Source organism: Armigeres subalbatus, chromosome 3, assembly GCF_024139115.2.
Source record: "Armigeres subalbatus isolate Guangzhou_Male chromosome 3, GZ_Asu_2, whole genome shotgun sequence".
NCBI classification, from domain to species: domain Eukaryota; kingdom Metazoa; phylum Arthropoda; class Insecta; order Diptera; family Culicidae; genus Armigeres; species Armigeres subalbatus.
Window position 1 is genome coordinate 85,347,188 of NC_085141.1, and position 13,418 is coordinate 85,360,605.

General features: G+C 44.2%; 1 protein-coding gene across 1 annotated transcript; it reads right to left on the reverse strand.

Annotated features, from left to right (window-relative positions):
* Window positions 1-10,619: 10,619 nt before the first annotated feature.
* Window positions 10,620-12,191, reverse strand: LOC134221785 (uncharacterized). Its single transcript, XM_062700968.1, has one exon. The coding sequence runs from the start codon at window positions 12,189-12,191 to the stop codon at window positions 10,620-10,622; it is 1,572 nt and encodes a 523-aa protein (XP_062556952.1).
* Window positions 12,192-13,418: the final 1,227 nt, after the last annotated feature.

A 13,418-nucleotide genomic window follows, 5' to 3' on the forward strand; every position in this document is an offset into this window, starting at 1 on the left:
ATTGATTATGTAACGCAAAAAATAATTATCATGCTAAAGATTCGCAACTTCGATTAAAATCGACTCCCAACCATTGAAACCACTATTCAATGTCCACTGTCTATGCTCTATGGAATTAAAGCTCGTGAATATTTCATCCAGTCATATGGTCTCCCCCCTCGCCAGCGCACAATGACGGAGTCCTACAATCAGAATAATGTAAAATTCATACAAACCTGAATCGACATGTGCACGGTAAGCCTCTATTCAAACCAACCCAAACCTTCGGATGACACGCAATTTATGAATCATAATCGACTGAGCGCGGCGGAGCAAAATCATTTTTTGAACCACCCTAAGCATTAGTTTGCTGCTGCCGCTGCCGGTGTTTACATTCGCTCCGCGGTCAGTTTTTATCGTTTTTCGGGCAAAATAGCAGTTTATATTAGGTTTTCGGTTCAAACTAGTGACTTATATCAAAAAGTGATGTTTAATTTGCATTCTATCAACATTTCGGGCTACTCATGTGCGGAGAAGTGAGTAAAAACTTGATTTTCTATGCCCTTTGAGAAGAAGTGAAGTGCAGTGATAAGCCCACCGAATCGCGAACGACTATTAAATTGGCACGAAACTGCTGATTTACGATAAAATTCGAGCCGAAATTCAAAGGACTCTTTGAAGAAACATGTTCATTATCACGGGAAGTGAATAAATATGCTGTGAACAGGTTAGTAATTTGAATATTATACTTTTGTTCGATGCTGTTCGATGCATTCGAATGTTGGTGGGAGAGGAGTGCGGGAGGTGTGGGGTTGACCCGTGGAAGGTCCGGTGCCATATTGACTGCCATCGTGGAACTCCTCCAACTATGTCCTTAACATGATTATTAACAAAGCATTTCCCTCCAGACGTCCATATATCTTATTCCATTCATAGATTTTGACTTACTAATGACCACCAGCACTGCTAATAACAATGCTGTTGAAACCCAACGGGATAATTTACGCGCCAAGGACATGAAAGTGTAAATCCATGGTCTCGAAACAAACAATTAGCTTCATGCTCCATTTGAGTGGCTTATCATAGTGGCTTCATCTGCATAATCTCAAACTCATCTTCTGCTCGAGTGCCCACTCATAACAGTGAGTGGCCGGAACGCGTGCTAAATGTTTATGGACTATTTGGATGAAATTTGGATGTGAGCGTTTTGACAATTTGAGACTTTCGCTTTAGGGTAATATTTAGAAAAATTGGGAAAATTCATCATTGATTGATGCTAATATTTTGTCATAAATTGAAAAAAATGATTCACAAAACTACTAAAATTGAAAACTACTAAAATTGGATTGAATCAAACAATTTGAATTTATTCTAGGGTAAACGGTCCGATGGTTGTGGGTGTACCAATAGTTGCGGTAGTGCACTTTACACAAAAACTGCGGATTTAACGCAGCAACCTGCTTCGTTTATCGATTTATTGACATACCATAACTCAAAACAACTAATCGCAGACGTTAAATTCGTTATAAATCGGTAAATATCATTATATTGCTTCATTATTTTATCACCTTTGCACCAATGGTTGCGGTAGTGTTCCTATAGTTGCGAGCTCCATTAGAAAACAATGGGATTCGCAACTATTCATCATTTATTTAGTTAACATCTAAACAGATAACACTGAATCAACAATTTGACGCCACAATGCACGGTTCGAGGCCGCATCTCTCCATCCTCGGATACGCCCCACACTCGCCAAGTCGTTCTGCACCTGGTCTGCCCATCTCGCTCGCTGCGCTCCACGCCGTCTCGTACCTGCCGGATCGGAAGCGAACACCATCTTTGCAGGGTTGCTGTCCGGCATTCTTGCAAGATGTCCTGCCCATCGTACCCTTCCGGCTTTAGCTACCTTCTGGATACTGGGTTCGCCGTAGAGTTGGGCGAGCTCATGGTTCATTCTTCGCCGCCACACACCGTCTTCTTGCACACCGCCAAAGATGGTCCTAAGCACCCGTCTCTCGAATACTCCGAGTGCTTGCAAGTCCTCCTCGAGCATTGTCCATGTTTCATGTCCGTAGAGGACTACCGGTCTTATTAACGTCTTGTACATGACACATTTGGTGCGTTGGCGAATCTTTTTCGACCGCAGTTTCTTCTGGAGCCCGTAGTAGGCCCGACTTCCACAGATGATGCGCCTTCGTATTTCACGACTAACGTTGTTGTCAGCTGTTAGCAAGGATCCGAGGTAGACGAATTCCTCGACCACCTCGAAGGTATCCCCGTCTATCGTAACACTGCTTCCCAGGCGGGCCCTGTCGCGATCGGTTCCGCCCACAAGCATGTACTTTGTCTTTGACGCATTCACCACCAGTCCAACTTTTGTTGCTTCACGTTTCAGGCGGGTGTACAGTTCTGCCACCTTTGCAAATGTTCGGCCGATAATGTCCATGTCATCCGCGAAGCAAATAAATTGGCTGGATCTGTTGAAAATCGTACCCCGGCTGTTACACCCGGCTCTCCGCATGACACCTTCTAGCGCAATGTTGAACAACAGGCACGAAAGTCCATCACCTTGTCTTAGTCCCCGGCGCGATTCGAACGAACTGGAGTGTTCGCCCGAAATCTTCACACAGTTTTGCACACCATCCACCGTTGCTTTGATCAGTCTGGTAAGCTTCCCAAGAAAGCTGTTCTCGTCCATAATTTTCCATAGCTCTACGCGGTCTATACTGTCGTATGCCGCCTTGAAATCAACGAACAGATGGTGCGTTGGGGCCTGGTATTCACGGCATTTTTGAAGGATTTGCCGTACAGTAAAGATCTGGTCCGTTGTCGAGCGGCCGTCAACGAAGCCGGCTTGATAACTTCCCACGAACTCGTTCACAAATGGTGACAGACGACGGAAGATGATCTGGGATATCACTTTGTAGGCGGCATTAAGGATGGTGATCGCTCGAAAGTTCTCACACTCCAGCTTGTCGCCTTTCTTGTAGATGGGGCATATAACCCCTTCCTTCCACTCCTCCGGTAGCTGTTCGGTTTCCCAGATTCTGACTATCAGTTTGTGCAGGCAAGTGGCCAGCTTTTCCGGGCCCATCTTGATGAGCTCAGCTCCGATACCATCCTTGCCAGCTGCTTTATTGGTCTTTAGCTGTTGAATGGCATCCTTAACTTCCCTCAAGGTGGGGGCTGGTTGGCTTCCATCGTCCGCTGAACTGACGTAGTCATCTCCTCCGCTGCCTTGACTTTCACTGCCTGTACTCTCAGCGCCATTCAGATGTTCCTCGTAGTGCTGCTTCCACCTTTCGATCACCACACGTTCGTCCGTCAAGATGCTCCCATCCTTATCCCGGCACATTTCGGCTCGCGGCACGAAGCCTTTGCGGGATGCGTTGAGCTTCTGATAGAACTTGCGTGTATCTTGAGAACAGCACAGCTGTTCCATCTCCTCGCACTCCGCTTCTTCCAGGCGGCGTTTCTTCTCCTGAAAAGGCGGGTCTGCTGTCTCCGCTTCCGTCTATAACGTTCCACGTTCTGCCGGGTACCTTGCTGCAGCGCGACCGCCCGCGCTGCGTCCTTCTCCTCCAGAATCTGTCTGCACTCTTCGTCAGAACCAATCGTTCCGTCGACTTCGACCCATATACCCGACGTTGTTCTCCGCTGCGTCGTTAATGGCTGCTTTAACTGTACTCCAGCAGTCCTCAAGAGGGGTCCCATCGAGCTCACCCTCTTCCGGCAACGCTGCCTCGAGATGCTGCGCGTATGCAGTGGCGACATCAGGTTGCTTCAGTCGCTCTAGGTCGTACCGCGGCGGTCGTCGGTACCGAACATTGTTGATGACGGATAGTTTTGGGCGCAGTTTAACCATCACCAGATAGTGGTCCGAGTCGATGTTAGCGCCACGATATGTCCTGACGTCGATAATGTCGGAGAAGTGCGGTCCATCAATCAGAACGTGGTCGATTTGTGATTCTATCTGCAGTGGTGATCTCCAGGTGTACCGATACGGGAGGCTGTGTTGGAAGTAGGTGCTACGAATGGCCATATTCTTGGAGGCGGCGAAATCAATTAGTCGTAGGCCGTTTTCGTTCGTCAGCCGGTGAGCGCTGAACTTTCCAATAGTCGGTCTAAACTCCTCCTCTTGGCCAACCTGAGCGTTCAAATCTCCTATGATGATTTTGACGTCGTGGCTTGGGCAGCTGTCGTACTCACGTTCCAGCTGCGCGTAGAATGCGTCCTTATCATCATCAGTGCTTCCGGAGTGTGGGCTATGGACGTTGATTATGCTGAAGTTGAAGAACCGGCCTTTGATCCTCAACCTGCACATTCTTTCATTGATCGGCCACCACCCGATCACGCGCCTTTGCATATCGCCCATCACTATGAAAGCTGTTCCCAGCTCGTGTGTGTTGCCGCAGCTCTGGTAGATGGTATGATTACCTCTAAACGTTCGCACCATTGATCCCTTCCAACAAACCTCCTGCAGCGCTACGATGCCGAATCCACGGTCCTTGAGCACATCGGCGAGTATGCGTGTGCTCCCGATGAAGTTGAGAGATTTGCAGTTCCACGAACCGAGTTTCCAATCGCTAGTCCCTTTTCGTCGCAGTGGTCTTCGCCGATGGTTCCGGTCCGTACTCTCTTGTTGATTGTTCGTTGCTTATGATTTTTTAAAGGATGGCTTGCAGGGCCTGACACCAAACCCCCTAAATTTCCGGAGGACCATTCCTCCTTATTTCCGGTGGACCATGGTGCACAGTTTCACTTAGAGTCCCTCGCTGGCACTCGGACGATGATCAGCCGCCCCTAACATGGAGAACAGACGCTGTTGTGAGCCGATCCTGACATGGAGAACAGACGCTCAATAAGATTTGCACCTCCGGAGAGGAGCAAATCCCCCCTTCCCTGTCAGCATACGACCATAGTTCCCACCGGGTTGGTTACCCGATCTTCCCTAAGGTTGCTCGTATCCCGGCCAGCACCGCGGGGAGGTAGGGATAGGAGTTGCTGGGTAAGAGGCTAAGGACCGCGAGATGGGGTCTATTTTATTCCTTCAGGTACGCGAAGTACCAATGGTACGCTTTACCCAGCATTTGCCGTGCCGTGGGATTCGCAACTATAGGAACGTCAATTAAAAATTACCGCAACTATGGGAGCAGTTTTCCAATACTTGGAGGACTCATTTTAGGTGAAACATTCACATCCTGGAGGAACCGGTGTATTATCACAGCAAAGAGGAGTTAAAGGGGTTTGGAAATAATCCGAAAGGTGAGTGGAATGAGGTATCTTTAAATTATAAACAATTGAACATTGTTGGGGAGTGCTTACTTTCTCCACTATTGGATCATTTACCCTATAGAGAAATTGTTTTAAATTTATTATGATGAACTGAATAAAATAAAAGGATCGATAGTTATCCAGTGGTGGGAGAAGAAGGGGTAAGCCTGGTCCCTTAAGCATTTGGCTCATTAAAACATAATGGAAAGCACCCACTTAGGTAATCTGCATACAAAAACCACAGACAAGCAGACGTAACACTTGAATTTAATTCATCGTACATGGTTTATTTTGCGCGATTCTGCCTACAGGGCGCTAAAGGTCAAGCACTCTAGCATTTGACGCTCGATAAATCAATCGCTTTACGTTGCATCATAGTATGCGTTTCTGGCGGACAACAATAAACAACCTAATGTCAAATTCGGTTCGTGGGGAGCATCAAGTTGCGTTCTGAAGACATGCTGATTGCTGAACGATAAAATTTGTACAAATCCAAGAGTTCCAAAAATTTTATATTTTGACATCATCTTGAAGTGTAGGGGAAACTGGACACACATGATCCCCGGTTTTCTCGAGAACTAATCACATTTTATACCACTGATATTTGCAAACGGATCCGCTAGATAGATTATTGAATCTGAATTACATTTGATATTAGTTACTTTATGTATATGGGTTTTAGAGAAGTTTTATTATTTATGCATTCTCAATCTTTTTTTTCTTCAAAGGAGAAAAGTTTAATAACTTTGAACATATCCAACAAAAACCTGTCAAATTTTTACTGGACAAAGTTTTATCGTTGTAGAATTAAATAAATTCTCGCTTAACTTTTCAAAAGGACCTAAGTAACATTTTTTTCATGAATTAATTTGAATAGCGCAATCAACAGAACAACATGAAAGCTATTGATTGCAGTATTCAAATTAATTCATGAAAAAAATGTTATTTGAAAAGTTAAGCGAGAATTAATTCAATAAACTATTGCTTATTTTCCATTGAATACAAAAAACAAAACAAGATAAATACTCAACATGGACACACTTGATCCCCCACAGTTTGGACACACTTGATCCCGATATTGCATATATTAAGGCGTTTGTTGTATACCATCGCATATTATTGCATTGCTAAAATTATTAATTGATCTGTTAACATTATTATCTTGTTGAAAAGTATAAATAAATTTAATTTTTATAATTTAAATTTTTCCCTTTAATTTTGCCAATCAGGCGATACACGCGCAATTTTAATTTCTCAAAAACCTTATTTCATTAACCAGAACAAAGTGTAGTTGAACATACTTAGTTTTGAGTAGTTTTATTAAATCCATTTTAAAATTATTTTCAATTCAAAAGAGTATAAATTAAGGTTTAAAAATACTCAACAAATCACTGGGCCTAAAATCAGTATTGTTCGATCTTGTATTCAATTCTTTCCGTTTCAACTAGGGGAAGTTTGCTTACAATCACCGTTTATTTGTAAATCTCCCTAAAGAATTTTTAATAATAGGTTCATTCAACAACTTTTGCACTACATGCACTACAATAAAATAATGATGTTTAAAGCATGCTGTGAGTCACCTTCCTGGTATGATGACGGTTATAGTAGTCTGGCGATCTTGATGTATCACAGACTTTTTTTTGTTGGTCCCAAACCAGGTACTCAGGGATATTTACCATTGGCCATGACATTTGCAGTGTAGCCAATTTTCAGAGCTTTAATAGAATAATTAGATTTTAAAATTACAAATATATATTTATTTATCGATCAACCTTTTTTGGTACCATAACTGTATAAATCATAAAGAGAGATCCTCTTGGGAACATCATGGTTGTCGTCAGGGCCGGATTTAGCGGGGGACGGGGGGGGGGGGGGCGTGGCCCCGGGCCCCTACAAATATTATGCACCAAAACCAACCTTTTTTGTACATTTTGGGGCCCCCACAAGCTGTCGGCCCCGAGGCCCCCTTCCGTCTAAATCCGGCCCTAGTTGACGTGATATGACCACTGTCTTTTAGTGGAGTGAATTGTTTGCAGATAAATCATCATCACCATGACAACTTTGTTGCTATAGCAGACATTCTATCTGTCACTATTACTCTATTAAAGAACCAAAATACTTGCCTTGCTTAATACAAACAATATTTCATTTTTGCACGACTGCTATTACGACAGAATATGAAGAATTGTTAGGATTTGAGAATAGACATAAACATAAACATGTTCAGCTCACAAAGGGATCAATTTCCTCCTGTGCAATCTGGAGATCAAGTCTACCGCAAGTTTTGAAAATGCCAAATTTTCTATCGATTCGATTTTTTGGTATCTTTCATGAACAACTAATTGCTTCCAATAACGCTCTGTCCCAGTGTGGGGATGTAATGCCAATAAGAAGAAGAACATTTTTGAATAACTAATTAAATTCTTTATCAAGTCCAGTTTTTTTTTTAAATTTGTACAAAAATTTGAGAGGTTAGCAAAGTATAGAGGCATGTATATAAGTAATGAACCTTGTCAATTGAACGATGAAAGGTTGCCTGTCGAACTTGGGTTGGATTTGTGGTTGAACTGCTCTTCGAAAGAATGGAATTGAACGAAGCTCCATTCAACGTAAATATTGTAAGAGGGATTTCAACTAATCATCCAGACTCAATTTAAAATATTATCCATGCACTATCATTATCATTACCAACCCGGTATGTCATTCACCACTTGATTTAAAATTGTGTTATTATTCCTGTAGATACAAATAAACCACCGAGCTTATTTTCTCTCTTCGGGGTCGTTCAACAATGATGTCACAGGTTTTAGGGGGGAGGGGGTCTACGATTTTGTGACAATGCATATACTAGGCATACAGAAAAGCGTGACAGAGGGGGAACGGGGGGGGGGTCTAGAAATCTCAAAAAGTAGTGGACGTCATACTTGAATCGTCCCTTCATTAGTTTCAAAACTTTATGCAGACCACAGACGAGAGATATATTGACAATACTTTTCTCATCAAACTTTTCTTCAATATAGGGGAGGAGGTTCGGCTGTGGGCACCCCTATGTATCTTTTGACAGAGAAGAGATGCTGTCATTCTGACAACCGTCATTTATTTGCTATAATAGCATGATGTTTTGTGCTCAATATCAAACCGGATAGGCATTTCTACTTTGAACTAGAAACAAATATTTTTTTTGTACAAGAAAAATAACACGAAAATTTTTTTTGGCCTTTTTCAAAGTGTCATAAATTGAAGTGATTTAATTCAAAAAGTGAGTTCTAATGCGTATTTATACAGTATACTCACCATTAGGGTGGTTCAAAAAATCGATTTTGCTCCACAGTGCTCATTTGATTCTTTACCATGTTCTGAGTGTCCTCTGAAAATTTGAGCTCAATTGGATTAAAACTGATTTAGCACAAGCCGTTTCAAGTTTGCATGCAAATTAGTATGGGGAAATTTATTTTTCCATTAAACTGTTAATGACGCTCCCCCATCAAGCGCATGTTAAAAGAAAACCTACATAGCTAAAAGGAATACTCAACAGCTTTCACTCAGTGAAAACCGCATCTCAATTAATCGTTTCAGTAATTAGTAATCGAATTTAATCTATACCGTGGTGTTCTGGAGCTAATTGCATAACTCATCAACAGGCAACATTGCTGCTCGTGGCGCGAAAGATAGCACACACAAATTCAGGCTACTATGTTGCACTGCACATTTCAGTGATGCCCTCAAAGAAGTTTAACGATCATGACTAAAGATTCGCAACCTGTCTTAAAATCGATTACTAATTATTGGGACGATTAATCAACATGCGGTTTTCGTTGGGTGAAAGCTGTTGAGTATCCCTTTTACCTATGTAGGTTTTCTTTTAACCTGCGCTTAATGGGGAAACGTCATTAACAGTATAATGAAAAAATAAATTCCCCCATACTAATTTGCATGTAAACTTGAAACGGCTTGTGCTAAATCAGTTTTAATCCAAATGAGCTCAAATTTTCAGAGGATACTCAGAACATGGTAAAGAATCAGATGAGCACTGTGGAGCAAAATCGATTTTTTGAACCACCCTACTCACCATACAGCCGGCATGGCCGTAGCTGAAGAAAAATTCTAATTTTTCTAGAATTTATTTATTACCAGGCTAAGGCCAGAGTGGCCTGTGCAATACATAAAAGTCTTCTCCATTCAGCTCGGTGCATGGCTGCACTTCGCCAACCACACAGTCTGCGGAGGGTCTTCCACCTGATCGATCCACCTTGCCCGCTGTGCAACTCGCCTTCTTGTTCCCGTCAGATCGTTGTCGGGAACAATTTTCACCGGATTACTGTCCGACATTCTGGCTACGTGCACGGCCCACCGCAGTCTTCCGCTTTTTGCGGTGTGAACGATGGATGGTTCTCCCAACAGCTGATGCAACTCGTGGTTCATTCGCCTTCTCCACGCACTATCCGCCATCTGCACCCCACCGTAGATGGTACGCAGCTCTTTCTTTTCGAAAACTCCCAGTGCGCGTTGGTCCTCCAACGAGCATCGTCCAGGGCTCGTGTCCGTAAAGAACTACCGGTTTAATTAGCGTTGTTTGGGAGCTGGTCCTCTACCTCCGAAGGGGACTGTATAATTTGGCGGTTTTCCAAAGGGGATTCTTGGGGCTGAGGTGAACACAATCTTGGGCGGCCGATTGGGATTCTATTCGTGGGCTTTGGGTTGGTTTCCTCGGGCTTTTGGTCCAAATTCAACACGTCTTTTACACAGTTACATATTTATTTGCTTAAGGTCCACAGCACATTACACATCACACTACATTGGTTTATTAAACAACACTTTATTTAACAGAAACTACATTTATTTTACTTAAACACTAAACATATATTTTGGATACAATTCCTCGGTAATTTGGACCCTGTCCGAACCGTTCATTGGCTGGTAGTAGACTAATCAATTTTGGAATGGCACCGTTACTGAGAAAAACCTTCTCTTGGGAGATGGGTGGTTACGCACAACCACCAGCCGCATATTTCGCCAAGGGGTGCATCGATGAACTTGCCTATTTGTTGCTAAAACATTCCCGCCCGCCCTGGAATTACTGAGATTTTTGAAAAGAAAGAAGAAGAAAACCTCTCGTGCGCGTTTGGACAGGTTGTGTTGGTTGGTTGGAAATCATCTTGGTTGGTTGCTTTGGCTTGATCTCTATGCCACCGCCGCGCAGGGTAGCGTACTTGCTCGGATAATTGCTAACGCTCTCTGATTTCCTTCGGCATCACACGTTCCAGGTTTGGATCTGTTGCTCGGCGATACTTGTAATCCATGTATTTGCCATTTTGATCGATTGAACAAATTACTCCTTAACGGTTGCTTCTTTCTTCGATTACCTGTCAGAGACCCGATATACTCTTCGGACAACGAATTAGTTTCTCCTTCAGGCAAACAGCCACATTGCTTGTGATGCGGTAGTTATTGTGCGGCCTGTCCACACTTCCGGACACTACCCATCCAAACACTGACTGAGTGAGAATTGGGAGACCTTCACCAAGTGGTACTTCATTTCCGGTATTGAAGAATTCAAAAAAGTTTTTGATGCCCAGCACGAGGTCAATCGCCTCGGATCTGAAAAACGTTGGATCCGCTAACCTTAAACCTTCAGGGAACTCCCATCCCGTCACATCTACGTTGGTAGTAGGGAGATTCGCTGTCACCTTTGGCAGCAACAGGAATTCCAACCTTCTCGAGAATCCTGTAACTCGCGACCATATGGTGGATGTCACCTTCTGCTTCACCTTCATGTTGGCTTGTCCTATTCCGCATACTTCAACAACCGCCCGTTGCCTTTGGACCTTCAGTTGTTGAGCCAGCTTCTCAGTCATGAAGTTACACTCGGAGCCGGAATCTAGAAGTGCTCTGGCCGGAACACGAACTCCGTTATTCCCTTCCACTAGGATGACGGCCGTTGCAAGGAGTATCGACGATACCTTTGTTCCGGCTACATTGGATGACACCTGCGCTGGTGTTCCTCCTTGTGTAGTCGGCCTTTCGGAATGGGTACTTCTGCTCGCTGCAGGGGCTCGGAGCGTCGGTGATCCGTTTCTACTTCCGTTGGATGGGGTTAGGGAGCATACCAAAGTGTGGTGCTTACCTCTGCAGTTCCGGCATGTATATGGGGATGAACAATCCACCGCCCAATGGCCATGCCTAAAACAGTTCCGGCAGAGCCCGTTATCCCGTAACACCTTGGTTCGATCGGGTATAGACATCCGTTGAAATCTCGGGCATTGATATAGTGGGTGATCTTCTTGGCACGCTACACAGCCCCAACGTTCCCTCTGAACAGTGGTGTAGCTCAAGTGCCGAAACGGTGCCCTTTTTTGTTGAGGAGGTTCTTCCTTGTAACTCGAGGACTTGGTTGGTAGAGCAGCAAGGACTTTCACTCTACGTTGGAGGAAATCAGTTAGATCCTTGATCGTATCCTGCTCCTTAGTTGAGGATAGTTCTTCCCAGCTTCTTCTAGTTATCGGATCCAGTCGCGCGCATAGGACGTCCAACAGCAGCAGATCTTTATATTCAACTGGTTGAACTAGCTGATCTAGCGTCTGCATAGACCGCTCGAAGCCCTCCAGTAGGGACCGCAACTCGGTAGCCGACTCCTTAGCCAGCTTCGGTAACTTGAACAGCGCCTGAACTTGACGACGCTTAAGCTGCTTGCTATCGTTATAGCGTTTCATTACAGAGTCCCACGCGACCTGATAGTTCTCCCGCGTAATTGGCAGCGGATCCACTAGTGACTTGGATTCGCCTGCCAAGCACCCTTTGAGGTAGTGGAATTTTTCCACTTCCGGTAAGTCTGCCTTCCTATGTATGAGCGACAAATACAGGTCACGGAAGCTCAACCAATCATCGATGTTGCCATCGAAGGTTTGCAACACGATTTGAGGCAACAGCACACGCTCCATGGTAGCTTGATCTGCCGCTTCCAGGTTTCGGGTTGATTGGTTAAGGGCTGGTGGTTCCTGGAACTCCTTGACCTTGTCCAATAGCAAAGACTTCAAGTCATAATACTTGCTACTGAACTCTGACCGCTGCTTGGAACAGTTGTCCTCCTCCTCGTCGTAGTCATCGTGGGTTTCGATGTTCAGGATCACATCATTTACATTTCCCACAACTCATCCAGCTTCTCCAGCCGAACCGTTACCTGACTTGCACTTTTCACTCCACTCAACTTATCAACGAACCCACATATGTTCTGGAACATGTTAAGGAGTGACCGCAGCGTTGTCTTCAGAGTCTTCATCGCTGGAGTCTTCCTGTTGGTCGATGTCGTCGGTGGCATCTTCACAATAGGCACTAGGGAAACGGTTTTCAAATGGAAAAGAGCACTAGTGTAAAAATCCATCGATCCTAGCATCGGCTAAACATACACTGTAGAGTTATTCTATATTTACCTGGACAAATAGGATTTAACACCCTCTCTATGGGTACGTTCCTCAAAACGGCTCCTTCGGTTTAAATAATTCGGAAAATCTCGTCGGTAACCCTCAATTCGTCCAAAATAGAGAACAATAAAGAGGATACATTGATAATATTCCGTGGTGTCCAACTTCGGCAAGGCATATACTGCTCAAACGCACCCGAAAGGACTATCTGCGTCCAAACGCTCAAAAAACAGTGTGCCGGAATATCACGGTTCACAAACTGTCTATCCGCAATAGTGGAAACATTGATCGATTTAGTCGTATTGATGGACCCCTCGATTATGCTCCACGAAAAACATTGAATCACCACGTCCACGGCAGCGAGAGAAATTCATTGATGTAGTAATCTGTTATTATCCTTGCCCCGGCGAGACATATACAAATTGGTGTAATATACATAAAGCACTAACCTGTGGAAACAGTTAGGTGGCCAACACCAATCGTCTCGATCGTCCCAATCGTGCGCGTGTGTGCGATGCAGTGCTGTCCCCGACGACTGTTCGTATGCTTATCACACTTTCTCCAGTCGTTCGTCGCGGTTCCACTCGTCCAGTACGGTGTTGATTTGTGGGAACAGTCCGGTCTGTTTGCTGTCGGTAGGGATCGATTTTAATTTCCAGGAACTCGGTTGACAAATGAAGATTCCGTTCGTCTAATTGATTTGATTACAAGTAATCATCAGTTGTAATAAATCCAGTGATCGGTGGT